Source organism: Hemitrygon akajei, unplaced genomic scaffold (assembly GCF_048418815.1).
Source record: "Hemitrygon akajei unplaced genomic scaffold, sHemAka1.3 Scf000044, whole genome shotgun sequence".
NCBI classification, from domain to species: Eukaryota; Metazoa; Chordata; class Chondrichthyes; order Myliobatiformes; family Dasyatidae; genus Hemitrygon; species Hemitrygon akajei.
This window is the reverse complement of record NW_027331930.1, coordinates 5,220,817-5,238,184: the sequence shown is the minus strand read 5'-3', so window position 1 is coordinate 5,238,184 and position 17,368 is coordinate 5,220,817. Positions and strand designations below refer to the sequence as shown.

Here is a 17,368-nt window from a genome sequence, read left to right as displayed (position 1 = left end):
AAAAAAATATCCTAATCCACTCTTCCTAGATCCATTTTCATTTCCACAAAATTGGCCCTTCTCCAATTTAGAACCTCAACTCGAGGACCAGACACATCCTTATCCATAATTAATGTGAAACTAATGATACTATGGTCACTGGACCCAAAATGTTCGCCTACACATACTTCTGTCACCTGACTGTCTGGTTTCCTAATAGGAGATCAAATATTGCATCCTCTCTCGTAGCTACCTCTATATATTGATTTAGAAAACTTTCCTGAAAACATTTCACAAACTCCAAGCCATCTAGCCATTTTACAGTTTGGGAGTCCCAGTCAATATGAGGGAAGTTAAAATCCCCTACCATTACAACTTTCTGTTTCTTACATCGGTCTACTATCTTTATACAGGTTTGCTGCTCCAATTCTCTCTGACTATTGTGCGGTCTATAATACACCCCTATTAGTGTGGTCACACCTTTCCCGTTCCTCAGCTCCACCCTAATGGCCTCTGTAGACAAGCCCTCCGGGCTGTCCTGTCTACGCACAGCTGTGATATTTTCCCTGACTAGTAATGCCACTCCTCCCCCTCTCATCCCTCCCCCTCTATCACATCTGAAACAACGAATATTTCTATCGTGTATAAACCTTAGGTGGGAGGTTAGCTTTTTGTATTAATGTATTAAAAATAAATTATAAATTATACCAATGTAACCTCTTACTAAAGGATTCTTATTCAAAACAGTATCCAACAAATCGGATTAATATATGTAAACTTAGATAATTATTTTTGTAAAAAATGTCTAACCTGAAGATATTGCAGAAAGTGTGTATGAGAGAGAGAATATTTGCTAATTAACTCTTCAAAAGTCATCAATCGACCATCACAAAATAAATGAAAATAAAAATAAATAAATCTGCAAAAAGAAAAACAGATCCTCTTAATCACTAAAAATTAAACAAGATTGGGATAGAGAACTTAATATGACCTTTGTTAATGAAGATGGTCAATTCTTGTTTGATATGTGCCAATCAGTGTTTAATTCAATTTAAAATTGTTCACTGTTACTATTTAACAAAGGAGAGACGATCCAAAATATTTCCTAACATAGACAATTATTGCGATAGGTGTAAAACTGAAGTAGCCATTTTTCACATATGTTCTGGTCATGTTCTACATTAAAATCTTTTTAGATATCTTTGTTTTCCACCATTTCTAAAGTTCTGAAAATTAATTTACAACCTAATGTACAAACCTTTGATTTCTGTCTATACATGCAGTCCTCGCATGACCTTTATCCTCCTCCACCTCACTATCTGCTCGAACACTCTGGTTCCCCTCCTACTGCAAATCTAGTTTAACCCCCTCCCCACCAAGCAGCACTAGCAAATCTCCCCCTCCAGTACCGGGGCAAACGGTCCCGTCGGAACAGGCCCCACCTTCCCGGGAACAAAGCCCAATTGTCCAGAAACATGAAGCCCTCCCTCCTGCACCATCTCCTTAGCCACGTATTTAGCTGCACTCTCCGCACATTTATATTTACAGGGACTTTACTCCTGACGCAGGTCCCGGGACCCGACCCGTTTACAGACCCGGAGCGGAACCGGAGCAGATTCTCAGCCACTGGTTCACAACCCAAATCCGGAAAAAAGGATAAAGTTTCCCCCAGAATTTATTCCCAGTGAAGGTGTGGAGATGGGACTTGGTCTCCGCGTTGTAAAATGAAACTGTCCCGGACTCGTAACTGAGATAAACTCCCACCCTCCCGGGGATGGGACCGGCAGGGAGACGGGACTCGGGGGAGGGGCGAACAGCGAACACCTCACAATCCCGATATAACACGTCACCAACCCGCCTGATGATCCAGAATCCGGTCTCCGGACTCAGTCTGACCCCTCTCTTCCTCTCCACAGACTCTGCGGCGACTCCCAGACACCAGTCCCGAATCCCCGTCACCTCCACCTCCCAGTAATGTCTCCCCAATGTGAATCCCTCCGAACCCAGCACACAAGGCCGGTCTGTGAATCTCTTCCCGGTGTCAGGGAGATTCCTCCGGGTCCCGGTCCATCTCACACTCTTCCGATCCTCAGACACCTCGAGATACGGATTCGCCGTATCCACATCCAGGGTGACAGAGACTGGGGGGAGAAGCAGAGAATTAGAGAGTCCCCGGGGATCGGGGGGAGACTCGGGCAGCACGGCCCCGGGGATCGGGGGGGAGACACGGTCAGCGCGGCCCCAGGGATCGGGGGGAGACTCAGGCAGCGTGGCCCCGGGGATGGGGGGGGGAGACTCGGGCAGCGCAGCCCCAGGGATCGGAGGGGGGGGAGACTCGGGCAGCACGGCCCCGGGGATCGGGGGGGGAGACTCGGGCAGCGCAGCCCCAGGGATCGGAGGGGGGGGGGAGACTCGGGCAGCACGGCCCCGGGGATCGGAGGGGGGGTGGAGACTCGGGCAGGGATCGCTGGGCCTCAGGCGCAGTCGGGTGGCCGACACGAACCTTCGACTCGATTGTTCTGTGAACTGAATGGCTAAGAACCCCAAAAACACCCCCCCTCGGGTGCTGAGAATTCCAAACACAGTGACGCCTGAACTCCTCAGACAGGGGAAACATCCTCCCGAACTCCTGCCTGTTGACCCCTAAAAGAATTTCATGTTTCCCTCAGACCTCCTCTCCTTCTAAACTGGGAACAGAGAACATAGAACAGTACAGCACAGGAACAGGCCCTTCATTCAATGTTCACATTCATTTGTGAGTGTGAAGTGGGGCAGTGATGGTTTGAGACAGTAAAGGAGGTGATAATGGGAACCAGTAGCGGAGAGATGAATGGCAGATTGAACCAGGAGGGGGAGGGGTGGAAAGCCTGTGGGTGAACTGTGTGTGTAGACGTAATGAGAAGCTGGAGGGGGCAAAGATGGCAGATGAGGATGACTTTGTCCCCTTTCCCAGAACCCCATCCCCCGCAGCCCCTCATTAGGACAGGGGATGAATTTGCAGGAACCCTTAAGCAATACAGGTCCTGATGCAGTGTTTCAGTCTGAACTGTGGACTGTTTACTCTTTTCCAGAGAAACTTCCCGGCCTGCTGTTCCCCCAGCAATTTGTGTGTGTTACTCTGCTTTAAATATACTCAATTATTTGGCCTCCACAGCTGCCTGTGGCAGATTCACTATCCTGTGGATAAAGGAATTCCTCCTCATCTCTGTCCTAAATGGACATCCCTGTAGTCGGAGGCTGTGCTTACCGTTCTCGACCCACCCAGATCCTCCCAATATCAACTCTCTCCAGACAGGTATCAGAGAGATCTGGCGAGACCCTTCATCAGGACCTGTGTAGCTTGGATTACCAGCATCTGCAGATTTCATCCTGTTTGATTTTTAAAGCAGAAGTTAATAAGTAAACATCTTGATTAGTCAGAGTCTCAAAAGTTATGGGGAGGAGGCGGGAGAATAGGGTTGAGGGGGATAATAAATCAGCCATTCTTCTAAACTCCGGTAAGTACAGGCCCAGAACATATATGTTAACTCTTTCATTCTTGGAATTCTTCTTGTGTATCTTCTGGAACCCCTCCAATGCCAGCACATGTTTTCCAATAGAAGGGACCAAAACTGCTCACAATACTCCAAGTGTGGTCTGACCTATGCCTTATAAAACCTCAACATTACATCCTTGCTCTTGTATTCTAATCCTCTCGAAATGAAAGCAAACATTAAGTTTGCCAATCTTACCACTGAGTTTTTTTGGCAATCTTTCCCTCATATCTCATTTTCTCTCCTTATGGCTTTGTCATTCCATTCTGTTGATTATCAAAATCTTCTCGATACTCCAACATCCTGCTGATTTTTGTTCTATTGAATGCCCTCTCCCTTCATCATTTTCCCAATCTACCTCCTTGTCCTTTTTTCTCCCTCCTGGTGTAATTTGTATCCCATTTCTATTCATGGCTACTATTTGGAAGCCTGTACACAACTCTCATCAGGGTCTTCTTACCCTTGCAGTTTTTTAACTTTACCCGCAATGATTCTACGTCTTCCAATCCTATGTCACCTCTCTCGAAGGATTTCATTTCATATTTTACCAACAGAGCCTCCCCAGCCTCTCTGCCTACCTGCCTGTCCTTTGAATACAAGGTGTATCCTGGAATGTTGAGCTTCAAGCCAGGATCTCCTTCCACCACAACTTAGTGATGCCAGCAACGTTGTCCCTGCCAATCTCTACCTGTGCTACATCATCTACCTTATTCCGTATACTGGTGCATTCAAATACAACACCTTCAGTCCTGTATTCATCAGCCTATTCCACACTGTCCACATGAACTTAAGTAAGGTCTTTGAAGTCGATGATAGACAACATTTGGAGTATGGTCTGCATTTCCGGTTCCCGAATATGGGGAGGATGTCATTACACTGGACAGGAGGCTTCAGGAGGATGTTACCAGGACTGGGGTGGGGGGGGGGGGGCTTGGGTTAGAAAAAGAGATTGGATAAGCTTGGACTATTTAGCTGGAGTATAGGATGTTGAGGGATGACCCCTTATCGAGGTAAATACATTCATAAGGGGCTCAGATAAGTTGAGTCTTTTTCTGAGAAATGGGAGTACAGAACCAAAGGGCTCAGATTGAAAGTGAGACAGAAATTTTTATGAGGGATCTGTGGGGTAACTTTCCCACAGAGAGAGTTGGGTATACGGATATACAGCATAAAATGATGACCCCTGTAGAATGCCATTAGTCACTGGCGGCCAACCTGAAAAGGATCGCTTTACTCTCATTTGCTGTTTCCTACCAGTCAGCCAATGCTCTAACTAAGCCAATAACTTTCTGTAATACCATGAGCTCTTAACTTGGTAAGCAGCTTCATGTGTGGCACCTTGTCAACGTCCTTCTGCGATTCCGAATATACAACATCCACTGCATCCCTTTTATCTATCCTACTTGTAATCTCCTGAAAGAATCCCAACAGGTTTGTCAGGCAGGATATTCCCTTAACGAAGCCATGCTGACTTGTCCTATCTTGTCTAGTGTCACCAGGTATTCCATAACCTCATACTTAACAATTGACACTAACTTCTTCCCAACCACAGAGGTGAGGCTAACTGGTCTATAATTTCCATCCTGCTGCCTTCCTCCTTACTAAAGAGTAGAGTGACATTTGCAATTTTCCAGTCCTCTGGCACCAATGATTTTTGAAAGAAAATTTCAAATGTCTCCACAATGTCAACCGCTACTTTCAGAACACTAGGGTGCAGTTCATCTGGTCTGGGTGACTTATGTACCTTTAAGTGTTTCAGATTTTTGAGCACCTTCTTCCTTGTAACAGTAACTGCACTCACTTCTCTTCCCTCACACTCTTCACCATCTGACACAGTGCCAGTGTCTTACACAGTGAAGACTGATGCAAAATACTCATTTAATTCATCTGTCATCTCCTTGTCCCCCGTTAGTATATATCCGGGCGATTCTATAGCGATCTACTCTCATCTCTATTTTTTACAATACGAAACACAATTTGATTTTGTTTGCTAGCTTGTTTTACAAAGGCAGGAGTGTAAAAAGGGCCTGAAGAATCATTGGAGATAGAGTCACCCCAACCACAAACTGTACCAGTTACTGCCATCTGGGATACAGTACCGCAGCATAAAAGCCAGGAGCAACAGGCTCCGGGACAGCTTCTTCAACCAGGCCAGCAGACTGATTAACTCATGTGGACACAACTGTATTTCTATGTTATATTGACCAGCATGTTATACATATAATTCATCATAAATTACTATAATTTGCTCTTTGCACATTTAGGTAGACATGTAACCTATAGGTTTTTACTCCGTGTATATGAAGGATGAAAGTAATAAAGTGAATTCAACTCAATTCAATTTCCTCTCTGTAGTTCCTGTCTACAGATAGTTCCTCTCTGTAGGTATTTAAAAGCTTTCCAATCTTCTGTCTTCCTATTAATTTTTGTTTTGTTGTATGCCCTCTCTTTTGCCCTTACATTAGCTTGTCTTCCCTTGTCGGCCACGGTTTTACTATTTTGCCATTCGAGTATTTATTTATTTTTGGAATACATCTATCCTTCACCTTCCTCATTTTCCCAGAAACTGACACCATTTCTGTTCTGCTCTCATCCCTGCCAGGATCTTCTTCCAATTTGCTTTGGCCAACTCCTCTCTCAGACCACTGTAATTTCCTTTACTCCAGTGAAATACTACAACGTCAGACTTTACTTTCTCCTTATCAAATTTCAAATTGAACTCTGTCATGTTGTGAGCACCGCCTCCTAATGGTTATTTTACCTTAAGTTTCCTAATCACCTCCGGTTCAATATATAACACCCAATCCAGTAGAGCTGATTACCTAGTCGGCTCAGGGACAAACTGCTCTAAAAAGCCACCTCTTAGTCATTGAACAAATTCACACTCTTGAGATCCATTACCAACCTGATTTTCCCAACTGACCTGCATGTTCAAATCTCCCATGACTAACACAACATTTGTCCTTTTGACATGCCTTTTCTATTTCCAGTTGTAATCTGTGGTCCACATCCCAGCTACTGTTGGGGTGACTGTATATAACTGTCATCCGGGTCCTTTTACATTTGTAGTTTCATAACTCAACCCACAAGGATTCAACATCTTTGTATCTCATGTCACAACTTTCTACTGATTTACCAGCAGAGCCATATCACCCCCTCTGCCTACTTTCCTATACCACCGATACATTGTGTAACCTGGGTCATTCAGCTCCCAACTGCAACCATCATTCAGTCACGATTCAGCGATGGCTACAACATCACACCCGACAATCTGTAACCTTATTTTTATACTCCATGCATTGAGATCTAACACTTTGAGTTCTGTATCTGCTACCCTTTTTGATTCTGTGTCCCTAATGCACTGATACTCACCCTGCTGACTGCAATTCTGTACTCGCATCTGCCGCCCTATCTGACAGTCTAACTGCACGCTATCTTTGTATTTTTACCATCAGTCCTACCCAGAGTCCCTTCACTCTCATTCCCACCCCTCTGCCAAATTAGTTGAAATCCTCCCTAACAGCTCTATCGAACCTCTCTGAGAGATTATTGTTCCCCCTCGGGTTCAGGTGCAACCCGTCACTTTTGAACAGGTCACACTTCCCCCAGAAGAGATCCCAATGATCCAAGAAGCTGAAGCTCTGCCCCCTGCACCAGCTTCTCAGCCACACATTTATCTGCCAAAACGTCCTGTTTCTACCCACACCAGCACGTGGTACAGGCAACATTCCAGAAATTACAACCCTGGAGGTACTGCTTCTCAGCTTTCTACTGAGCTCTCTAAATTCTATCTTCAGGACCAATTTGCTTTTACTTCCTGTGTCATTGGTACCAATATGTACCAAGATATCTGGCTGTTTTCTCTTCCTCTCTGAAATGCTGTGGACACGATCCGAGACGTCCCTGCCCCTGGCACCTGGGAGGCAACATACCATTCGGGTGTCCCGTTCACATCCACAGATTCTCCTGTCTGTTCCCCTGACGATTGAGTCCCTGTCACTACAGCTCCCCACTTCTCCATCTAACATCAGTGAGAGTTGCGGGTTCAGGAGGGGGTGGGGTGAAGACCTGTGTCAGTCAGAGTCTGCACTCACAGGGCACATGAAGGACTTGTGTATTTTCCTGACAATCCCAGTCACCGCACTGATACCCGCTTTTATTCCCTACAAAATCACCGTCAGTATTAAATTCCCAGCTCCTGTGGTAGGATTCAAATTCATGTCTTGGCGGGTTGTGCAGTGTGCCTGGGATCAGGACACAGTGGTTCAACTGCCAGTCCCGTGTATTGGTTGTATTGTGACCCTGTGCTGGTGTGTCCAGGGGTCTGACATCTCCAGCTGACCATGTGACAGTGATGCCTCCCAGTCGGTGGGGTTGATGTGGAATAAACTTCAGTTCCCCTTCAGTCCATTATCACAGCCAATCCTTGCTTCAAGTTGGAACTTAATTGAACTTCATAAACAAGGAGAAATGAATCTTTGTAAGTTTTACCTCGGTTAATGGCATCAAGTGTTTCTCTCAGCACTGTTTTCAACAAATAGGGGTGATCGAATTTTTCAACCGGTAGGGCCTCATCTGTCACTGACAATTCCTGGACATTGTCATTAATCCTGTAAATATTAAACTGCTGGTTATAAACTGCAATTTTGAACTATACAGGTTTTCAATAAAGAGTATCTCCTACCTCCTGTTCCAATGTGCTTCCTCCTGAAATAAATCAAAGATAAATCTGATTAGACTTGGACTTACTGTCCACATCCTGAGTCACATCCAAATCATTACAAGGTGTTGAAAATTCCCACTCCCGCAGTCACTCACACACACGGACAATACAAAACCACGGGGTAAATTACAGGGAAAGTTTCTGAATGTCAGACCATTACTAAGAGGATGAAACTTCCAGGGAAGACAGGACAGGTTGTGCATTTTCATCTGGATACGACATCAGGGTGATAAGATGTAGGAATTTAAGATCAGTGCTGGATTTAATTGTGGGGGGCCGGGGGTGATGTACCTCTCTTTACGGGAAGAATTGTGGGAGAAGAAATTCCAGATGGATTTTAATAAATCCCATAAGAAATTTAGTGAAGAGGAACTCGCTGCCACAGGAGTGGTTGAAGCAGAACAGCAGAGATTGAATGTAATGGGGGAAACTGGATAAACACGTGAGCGACCATCCAGTTCGGGGCTCTGTTGCTGGGTGTGGTGAGTAGGTGGGAGGAGAATTCTGAAGCAGGGAAATTGATAGAAGCTGATGGACCGAATGGCCTGTTTCTGATGGAGACCGGACGAGATGTACCCCAGGCCACTGTGGGAGGAGATTGTTTCTGATGGAGACCGGACGAGATGTACCCCAGGCCACTGTGGGAGGAGATTGCTTCTGATGGAGACCGGACGAGATGTACCCCAGGCTACTGTGGGAGGAGATTGTTTCTGATGGAGACCGGACGAGATGTACCCCGGGCCACTGTGGGAGGAGATTGTTTCTGATGGGGAGCGGACGAGATGTGTCTTGTCCGTTTCACAAAACAGCTTCAGTTCTTCCTCATGTTCCTTGCAGTGACGTTTACTTTCCTTCCCTTTCGGATTCAGGCTTAGATTTTGAGCTTTTTCAGCCAGATTTGTTAAGGCCCGATTCACCCTGAGGGTGCGGTCAGCAATCGCCTCTCTACATTCCGGGCAGGAGTTTCTCCCCTCCCTTTCCCAATACCGTGTGATACAAGAGCGACAGAAGTTGTGTCCACACTCCAGTATAACCGGATCGGTGAAGAAATCCAGGCAGACGGGACAAATTAGCTCCTCGGTCCAACTCTCGGCCGGTCCTTTCGAAGCCATGTTAACTCCCGGCACTTCCTGATTCAGAATGCTTTCACTTTCGGGGAGCTGCTGATCCCCTGCAGTACCGCGATTGTCCACTACGCGCGCTGCAGTCTCAGGGAGTGAACATTACGTTGCTGTCTGTGGGAAGGAATTGTGGTATCTATATCAATGAGGGATCAGAAACAGATTAAGCAGGTCAGAACAGAATGAAAACCGCCATGGACTGCCTAAGCCCGGTTATGAAAGGAGAAGTGTTGGGGATGGGGCTAGCAAACCAATCGTGTAAAAACCCAGTGTGACAGAAACGTCAACTGAATCTCCACAGGCCTCATCCCTGGGATCAGAAGGACCTTCCACTGGAAGACGATTGAAGTCGTGTGGTGAAAGCAGAGGCCACAGGGCTGATCAACCCTCGGAGAGCTGCTGGTGGTCGCCTGTGTCCCGGTCGGCGTGATGGGCCGATCAACCCCCAGAGAGCTGCCGGTGGCCGCCTGTGTCCCGATCGGCGTGATGGGCCGATCAACCCCCAGAGAGCTGCCGGTGGCCGCCTGTGTCCCGATCGGCGTGATGGGCTGATCAACCCCCGGAGAGCTGCTGGTGGCCGCCTGTGTCCCGATCGGCGTGATGGTCCGATCAACCCTCGGAGAGCTGCCGGTGGCCGCCTGTGTCCCGATCGGAGTGATGGGCTGATCAACCCCCGGAGAGCTGCTGGTGGCCGCCTGTGTCCCGATCGGCGTGATGGGCCGATCAACCCCCGGAGAGCTGCCAGTGGCCGCCTGTGTCCTGTTAGGGTTAATGTTAGGGTTAATTCGAGACTGTCATTACAGGTCAGGAGTGGCTCACGTAATGAGAGGGTGGGGGGAGCGAAACTGGGGACCCCGCTACACCGAAACTAAATAAACCAAAGTTTTGTAATATTCCGGTGTTGGTTGTCTCTCTTCCTAAACGAACACAGGGCAGAATTTCAAGCCCAACATTTGGTGACCCCGACGTGGGGAGGGAGAGACAACACAGGCTGGCGGGTCCGACAGCAGACAACTTGCGGCCGCAAGCTCGACTAAGGTCAGGAAGTGCCTGTTATATCGAAGACTTCCACTAGATAGTTAAATCACTGAGTTAGATCTTGTCTGCTGACGGATCCTCACCAACCCCAAATTACCCTGGGAGAGATCATTCCCGGTGCAGAATCGTGACTGGTAAGTACTAACTCTTATCTGTTTTTATGAAGATCCTCCGCCCGTGGAAAAGTCTTCTGAGTGAGGGTACCCGCCGCCCACGATGGGCATAAAAGTCTCAGGAGTGAGGAGGAGAAGAGGAAGTGTTCCGCGGTACACCTTAGTGCACGGGGATAGACTTAGACTGGTTGTTAAGAGGAGAAATCTCCCACACGAAGGTCAGGTTTTGAAAGGCGACCGTCCCATATTTGATCCTCTCTGTGTACTAGGGAGCCATGGAGCACATCAATTTCGAGTTACCGAAACACACATTTGTGTGTTGAGTAACAGAGTATATGAGAGTTTTTAGAAATATGGTAAAATTGATAACTGTGCGAGTTCAATAATCTAACAGTGAGCAGCCGCAGGGGTCGGACACCATCAAGGTAGGAGTGGAAGTGTTCCTCCGAGGCCCGGGGAAGCTCACCTGGAACGGAAAACGGTGGCATGGTCCATACCCTGTCACCGAGGTCTCCAACAGGGCATTAAAAGGTAAGAAGGGAGGGGGACAATAACTGGCATCATTTTCTACTGGCTAAATAAGACCTCTGGCAAGTGGGGAGCGTTTCTGGGACAGTCGTCTCTAGGACTGTCTATTTCAATTGCTATCTTTATTACGTGTGGTTGTTGTTGCGGGACTATAGATCGAGCCTTGACCGGAAAGGATGGACCTCCACCGGCGTACCAGGCACCCTTGTTCCCGGTGGAAGGGGAGGACACGGCCCTCCCGGAAAGCGGACGCGCTATGGGAGGACACGGACTGAAATGGACCATGGCAAGGGGGGGATTGTGAATTTGTTCTTGAATAAGTTTTCTGAAATGTTGCATGCTTCTTGTAAAAATTGCGGATGTTTAGGGAACCCCTACCCATATTTTGTGACCCTAGGTCAGACAAATCAGGATAAGCAAATAGGGAGGACACGCCAAAGAGTGCCGGGGGACGCTCACCTCCCTGCCTGATCCTGGCAGCCGCGGAAAAGCTTGTAAGGGGTGTGGCCTCTGGGAGGCCAAGGGAGGGAGTGTTAGAGTTAATGTTAGGGTTAATTCGAGACTGCCATTACAGGTCAGGAGTGGCTCACGTAATGAGAGGGTGGGGGGAGCGAAACTGGGGACCCCGCTACACCGAAACTAACAGTGTCACGCGATTCAGTAAACAAAAGAAACAGGTAACTCGTGAGCATATGGCTGCGGGCCAATAAGATGGACACAAGTGCCCGATATTACCTAATATGTAGCGGGGGGTTGTGCTGGGGGGAAAAGGGATATAAATAAGAGCAGATTGTAAGGGGAAAACGGAACGCGCCTTCTCCAGCGATTCCGTCGATTCGCTGTACCAGTTACGAATTCTGCAATAAACCTAAGTTTTGTAATATTCCGGTGTTGGTTGTCTCTCTTCCTAAACGAACACAGGGCAGAATTTCAAGCCCAACAGTCCCGATCGGCGTGATGGGCTAAAGAAGAAGCAGAACAGAAATGAAGATGGAGAGAAGAGCCTGGTTCAGTCTGAGGCCGGACTGAAAGGGACAAGTTCTGAAAAGAGACTGCAGATGCTGGAATCTCGAGTAAGAAACATGAGGCCAGAGTAACTGAGTGGGTCCGGCAGCAACTGCGGAGAGAAATGTACAATCGACTTTCCGGGTCAAGATCCTTCCGAAATGTCAATTTTCCATTTCCCTCCACAGACGCTGCCTGATGAGCTGTGTAACTCCAGCAGCTCGTTTTTACTTTTCTCCAGGTATAAAGAGAGTCAGGCTGGGTGGTGACATGATTGTTCAGTAAATATTTAAAACGATTATTAAATTAGTTCATACCATGCGATTGGGGATGTGGAGGATATTGTGCAGTGAGGAGACAGATGCAGTGGTGCACTGAGATGCTCCCACAACGAATGCTCACACTGGGCCTGTCTCCGAATGAGAGAAATAAGAGACAGACACAGTCTCACAGGGCTGGGCCAGGAATGATGATTCCTCCGGCTGGAGTGCGTAGCCAAGCGCCACAGACTCAAAACCCGACGTCATATTTGGGGGCTCGGCAGGAAAATAGTGATTCTGGGTGAATAACAGAATCAGAGTGAGGGGCCGAATGGCCATGTCCGCGCCTGCTGCTTATTTTCTAAATCATGAGTTTCCCTTTGTGCCTTGTTCTCCCTTGGCCTTCAGCCTGTCGGATTGCACAGGGGAGCGGTGAGAGCTCCGGAGATCCATCAGCAGCCGCTGTGGTTATTTCATGCTCTTGTTATTTATCCTCTTTCTCCATATTTGCATTTCCACAGTTTGTCACCTTCAGCACTCTGACTGATCTGTCATGACGCTGTTATAGTTACTACTCTACAGAATTCTGTTTAGTATGTGCGCAGGAAAATGAATCTCGGTGCTGTATGCGGTGATTTATTTGTACTCCGATAATAAAATTTACTTTGAACTTTGAGCTTCGGGGAACTTGCTTTGATTCTGAGAACAAACGTGACTGACAACTCCGGCTCTCAGTAGCAGCCCGACCTCAGACAAACTCACAGCCAATCAGAGAACAGCGCTGGAACAAACATGCTCTCATTGGCGGAGCGTGTCAGTGGGCGGGACGCCGAGCGCTCAGAATGGAACCGGAAGCGACTGGACCCGGTGAGAAGTCGGAGATCGGGAGCGGCACTTCGGGTAAAGTCTGCAACACCGGCCGGGGTCTTAATTCCTTCAGGTGGCAGAGGTGAGGAGACTGGGTGAGATTCCGTGAGATGTTTCAGCAACACGGAGGGTGCCTGGTCTTTCCCCGCCGTGGATCGGAGCCGGTTGTCCGAAGCTGCCTCCCAGACCCGTCCCCTGTTGCTGGGAGACAGGAGATGCCCTGAAGTGGCTGCCGAAGGATCTCCGGAACTCTTACCGCATTTCTGTGCAATCCGACAGGCTAAAGCCCAAAGGGAAATATTGCACAGGTAAACTTGTGCTTTAGGAAATAAACATGATCGGTGTGGCCATTCGGCCCCTTGTGCCTACTCTGCCCTTCATTCAGCGCCACTTTCCCGCAGTGTTTCCGTCACCACTGTGGCCCTAAATTTGCCTTTTGAACTTAGAAACCTTGTGGAGAAAATTGCAAAAATTCACTGCAGTCTGGGTGGGGAAATTCCTGTGAGACTGTCTCAGTCAGACCACCTCTTATTTCTCTAATTTTGAGACAGTCCCGGCCTGTGTAATATCTCCGAGGACACAGCCACCCCCACCCAATCAGTCAATGTGGGAAACCTTCTCTTCATTCCCTGCATCCCGAAGGCGGACTCGGGGAGGGAGATCAGAGCTGTGCACAGTGTTCCTTGTCCGCTCTCACCGGGACCCCATGTACAGTATCGTCAGCATCAATGACAGAATGAATGGCATCCCGCTTGCAGAACAGGTGGAGCATCTCACTGTGGTGTGAACTTGCTGATGTATCTTCAGCCTGGATGACTGAGTAGTTCCCCTCCCTCACACAGAACAGGTGAATGGCCTCTCCCCACGGTGAACTCACTGGCCTGTCTGTTGGTAGGCTGTGAGTGAATCCCTTCCCACACTGAGAGAAGGAGAATGATATCTCCCCACGGTGAACTCACTGGCCTGTCTGTGGGTAGGCTGTGAGAGAATCCCTTCCCACACTGAGAGAAGGAGAATGATATCTCCCCACGGTGAACTCACTGGCCTGTCTGTTGGTAGGCTGTGAGTGAATCCCTTCCCACACTGAGAGAAGGAGAATGATATCTCCCCACGGTGAACTCACTGGCCTGTCTGTGTGTAGGCTGTGAGTGAATCTCTTCCCACACTGAGAGAAGGAGAATGATATCTCCCCACGGTGAACTCACTGGCCTGTCTGTGGGTAGGCTGTGAGAGAATCCCTTCCCACACTGAGAGAAGGAGAATGATATCTCCCCACGGTGAACTCACTGGCCTGTCTGTGGGTAGGCTGTAAGTGAATCTCTTCCCACACTGAGAGAAGGAGAATGATATCTCCCCACGGTGAACTCACTGGCCTGTCTGTGGGTAGGCTGTGAGTGAATCCCTTCCCACACTGAGAGAAGGAGAATGATATCTCCCCACGGTGAACTCACTGGCCTGTCTGTGGGTAGGCTGTGAGTGAATCTCTTCCCACACTGAGAGAAGGAGAATGATATCTCCCCACGGTGAACTCACTGGTGTGTCTGTGGGTAGGCTGTGAGTGAATCCCTTCCCACACTGAGAGAAGGAGAATGGTATCTCCCCACGGTGAACTCAGTGGCCAGTCTGCGGGTAGGCTGTGAGTGAATCCCTTCACACACTGAGAGAAGGAGAATGATATCTCCCCACGGTGAACTCACTGGTGTGTCTGTGGGTAGGCTGTGAGTGAATCCCTTCCCACACCGAGAGAAGGAGAATGGTATCTCCCCACGGTGAACTCACTGCTGTGTCTGTGGGTAGGGTGTGAGTGAATCCCTTCCCACACTGAGAGAAGGAGAATGATATCTCCCCACGGTGAACTCACTGGTGTGTCTGTGGGTAGGCTGTGAGTGAATCCCTTCCCACACTGAGAGAAGGAGAATGATATCTCCCCACGGTGAACTCACTGGCCTGTCTGTGGGTAGGCTGTGAGAGAATCACTTCCCACACTGAGAGAAGGAGAATGATATCTCCCCACGGTGAACTCACTGGCCTGTCTGTGGGTAGGCTGTGAGTGAATCCCTTCCCACACTGAGAGAAGGAGAATGATATCTCCCCACGGTGAACTCACTGGCCAGTCTGTGGGTAGGCTGTGAGAGAATCACTTCCCACACTGAGAGAAGGAGAATGATATCTCCCCACGGTGAACTCACTGGTGTGTCTGTGGGTAGGCTGTGAGTGAATCCCCTCCCTCACTGAGAGAAGGAGAATGATATCTCACTGCGATCAATTCTCTGGCAATTCAGAAAGGTGAATAAGATGATAAGGGATGGAGGCTTATTCCCAAGAGTGAAAATAGAACATAGAATAGTACAGCACATTACAGGCCCCTCAGCCCACAATGTTGTGCTGACCCTCAAACCCTGCCTCCCATATAACCGCCCACCTTAAATTCCTCCATATACCTGTCTAGTAGCCTCTTAAATTTCACTAGTGTATCTGCCTCTGACTCAGGCAGTGCATTCCACGCACCAACCACCCTCTGAGCGAAAAACCTTCCTCTAATATCCCCCTTGAACTTCCCTCCCCTTACATTAAATCCATGTCCTCTTGTACTGAGCAGCGGTGCCCTGGGAAGAGGCGCTGGCTGTCCACTCTATCTATTCCTCTTAATATCTTGTACACCTCCATCATGTCTCCTCTCATCCTCCTTCTCTCCAAAGAGTAAAGCCCTAGCTCCCTTAATCTCTGATCATAATCCATACTCTCTAAACCAGGCAGCATCCTGGTAAATCTCCGCTGTACCCTTTTCAATGCTTCCACATCCTTCCTATACTGAGGCAACCAGAACTGGACACAGTACTCCAAGTGTGGCCTAACCAGCGTTTTAGAGAGCTGCATCACTACATCGCGTCTCTTAAACTCTATCCCTCGACTTATGAAAGCTAACACCCCATAAGCTTTCTTAACTACCCGATCTACCTGTGAGGCAACTTTCAGGGATCAGTGGACATGTACCCCCAGATCTCTCTGCTCCTCCACACTACCAAGTATCCTGCCATTTACTTTGTACTCTGCCTTGGAATTTGTCCTTCCAAAGTGTACCACCTCACATTTCTCCAGGTTGAACTCCTTCTGCCACTTCTCAGCCCACTCCTGCATCCTATCAATGTCTCTCTGCAATCTTTGACAATCCTCTACACTGTCTACAACACCACCAACCTTTGTGTCGTCTGCAAACTTGGCAACCCATCCTTCTACCCCCACATCCAGGTCGTTAATAAAAATCACGAAAAGTAGAGGTCCCAGCACAGATCCTTGTGGGACAACACTAGTCACAACCCTCCAATCTGAATGTACTCCCTCCACCATGACCCTCTGCCTTCTACAGGCAAGCCAATTCTCAATCCACCTGGCGAAACTTTCCTGGATCCCATGCCTTCTGACTTTCTGAATAAGCCTACCATGTGGAACCCTGTCAAATGCCTTACTAAAATCCATGTAGATCACATCCACTGCACTACCCTCATCTATATGCCTGGTCACCTCCTCAAAGAACTCTTATCAGGCTTGTTAGACACGATCTGCCATTCACAAAGCAATGCTGACTGTCCCTGATCAGACCATGATTCTCTAAATGCCCACAGATCCTATCTCTAAGAATCTTTTCCAACAGCTTTCCCACAACATACGTAAGGCTCACTGGTCTGTAATTACCTGGACTATCCCTACTACCTTTTTTGAACAAGGGGACAACATTTACCTCCCTCCAATCCACCGGTACCATTCCCGTGGACAACGAGGACATAAAAATCATAGCCAGAGGTTCAGCAATCTCTTCCCTCGCCTCGTGGAGCAGCCTGGGGAATATTCCTTCAGGCCCCAGGGACTTATCCGTCCTAAATTATTTTAACAACTCCAACACCTCCTCTCCCTTAATATCAACATGCTCCAGAACATCAACCTCATTCATATTGTCCTCACCGTCATCAAGTTCCCTCTCAGTGGTGAATACCGAAGAGAAGTATTCATTGAGGACCTCGCTCACTTCCACAGCCTCCAGGCACATCTTCCCACTTTTATCTCTAATCGGTCCTACCTTCACTCCTGTCATTCTTTTGTTCTTCACATAATTGAAGAATGACTTGGGGTTTTCCTTTACCCTACTCGCCAAGGCTTTCTCATGCCCCCTTCTTGCTCTTCTCAGCCCCTACTTAAGCTCCTT

At 48.1% G+C, this 17,368-nt stretch overlaps 1 protein-coding gene across 1 annotated transcript in view; it reads right to left on the bottom strand.

Annotated features, from left to right (window-relative positions):
* Positions 1–1,004: 1,004 nt before the first annotated feature.
* LOC140720525 (E3 ubiquitin-protein ligase TRIM39-like) overlaps positions 1,005–17,368 on the bottom strand; it is a 29,059-nt gene continuing 12,695 nt past the window's right edge. Inside the window, exons 4-6 of the mRNA XM_073035367.1 lie at positions 8,197–8,219; positions 8,004–8,122; positions 1,005–2,120 (exon numbers count right to left, since the gene is read on the bottom strand). Coding sequence (XP_072891468.1) covers positions 1,567–2,120; positions 8,004–8,122; positions 8,197–8,219 — 696 coding nt within the window. The 3' untranslated portion in view covers positions 1,005–1,566. The remainder of the gene's footprint in view (positions 2,121–8,003; positions 8,123–8,196; positions 8,220–17,368) is intronic.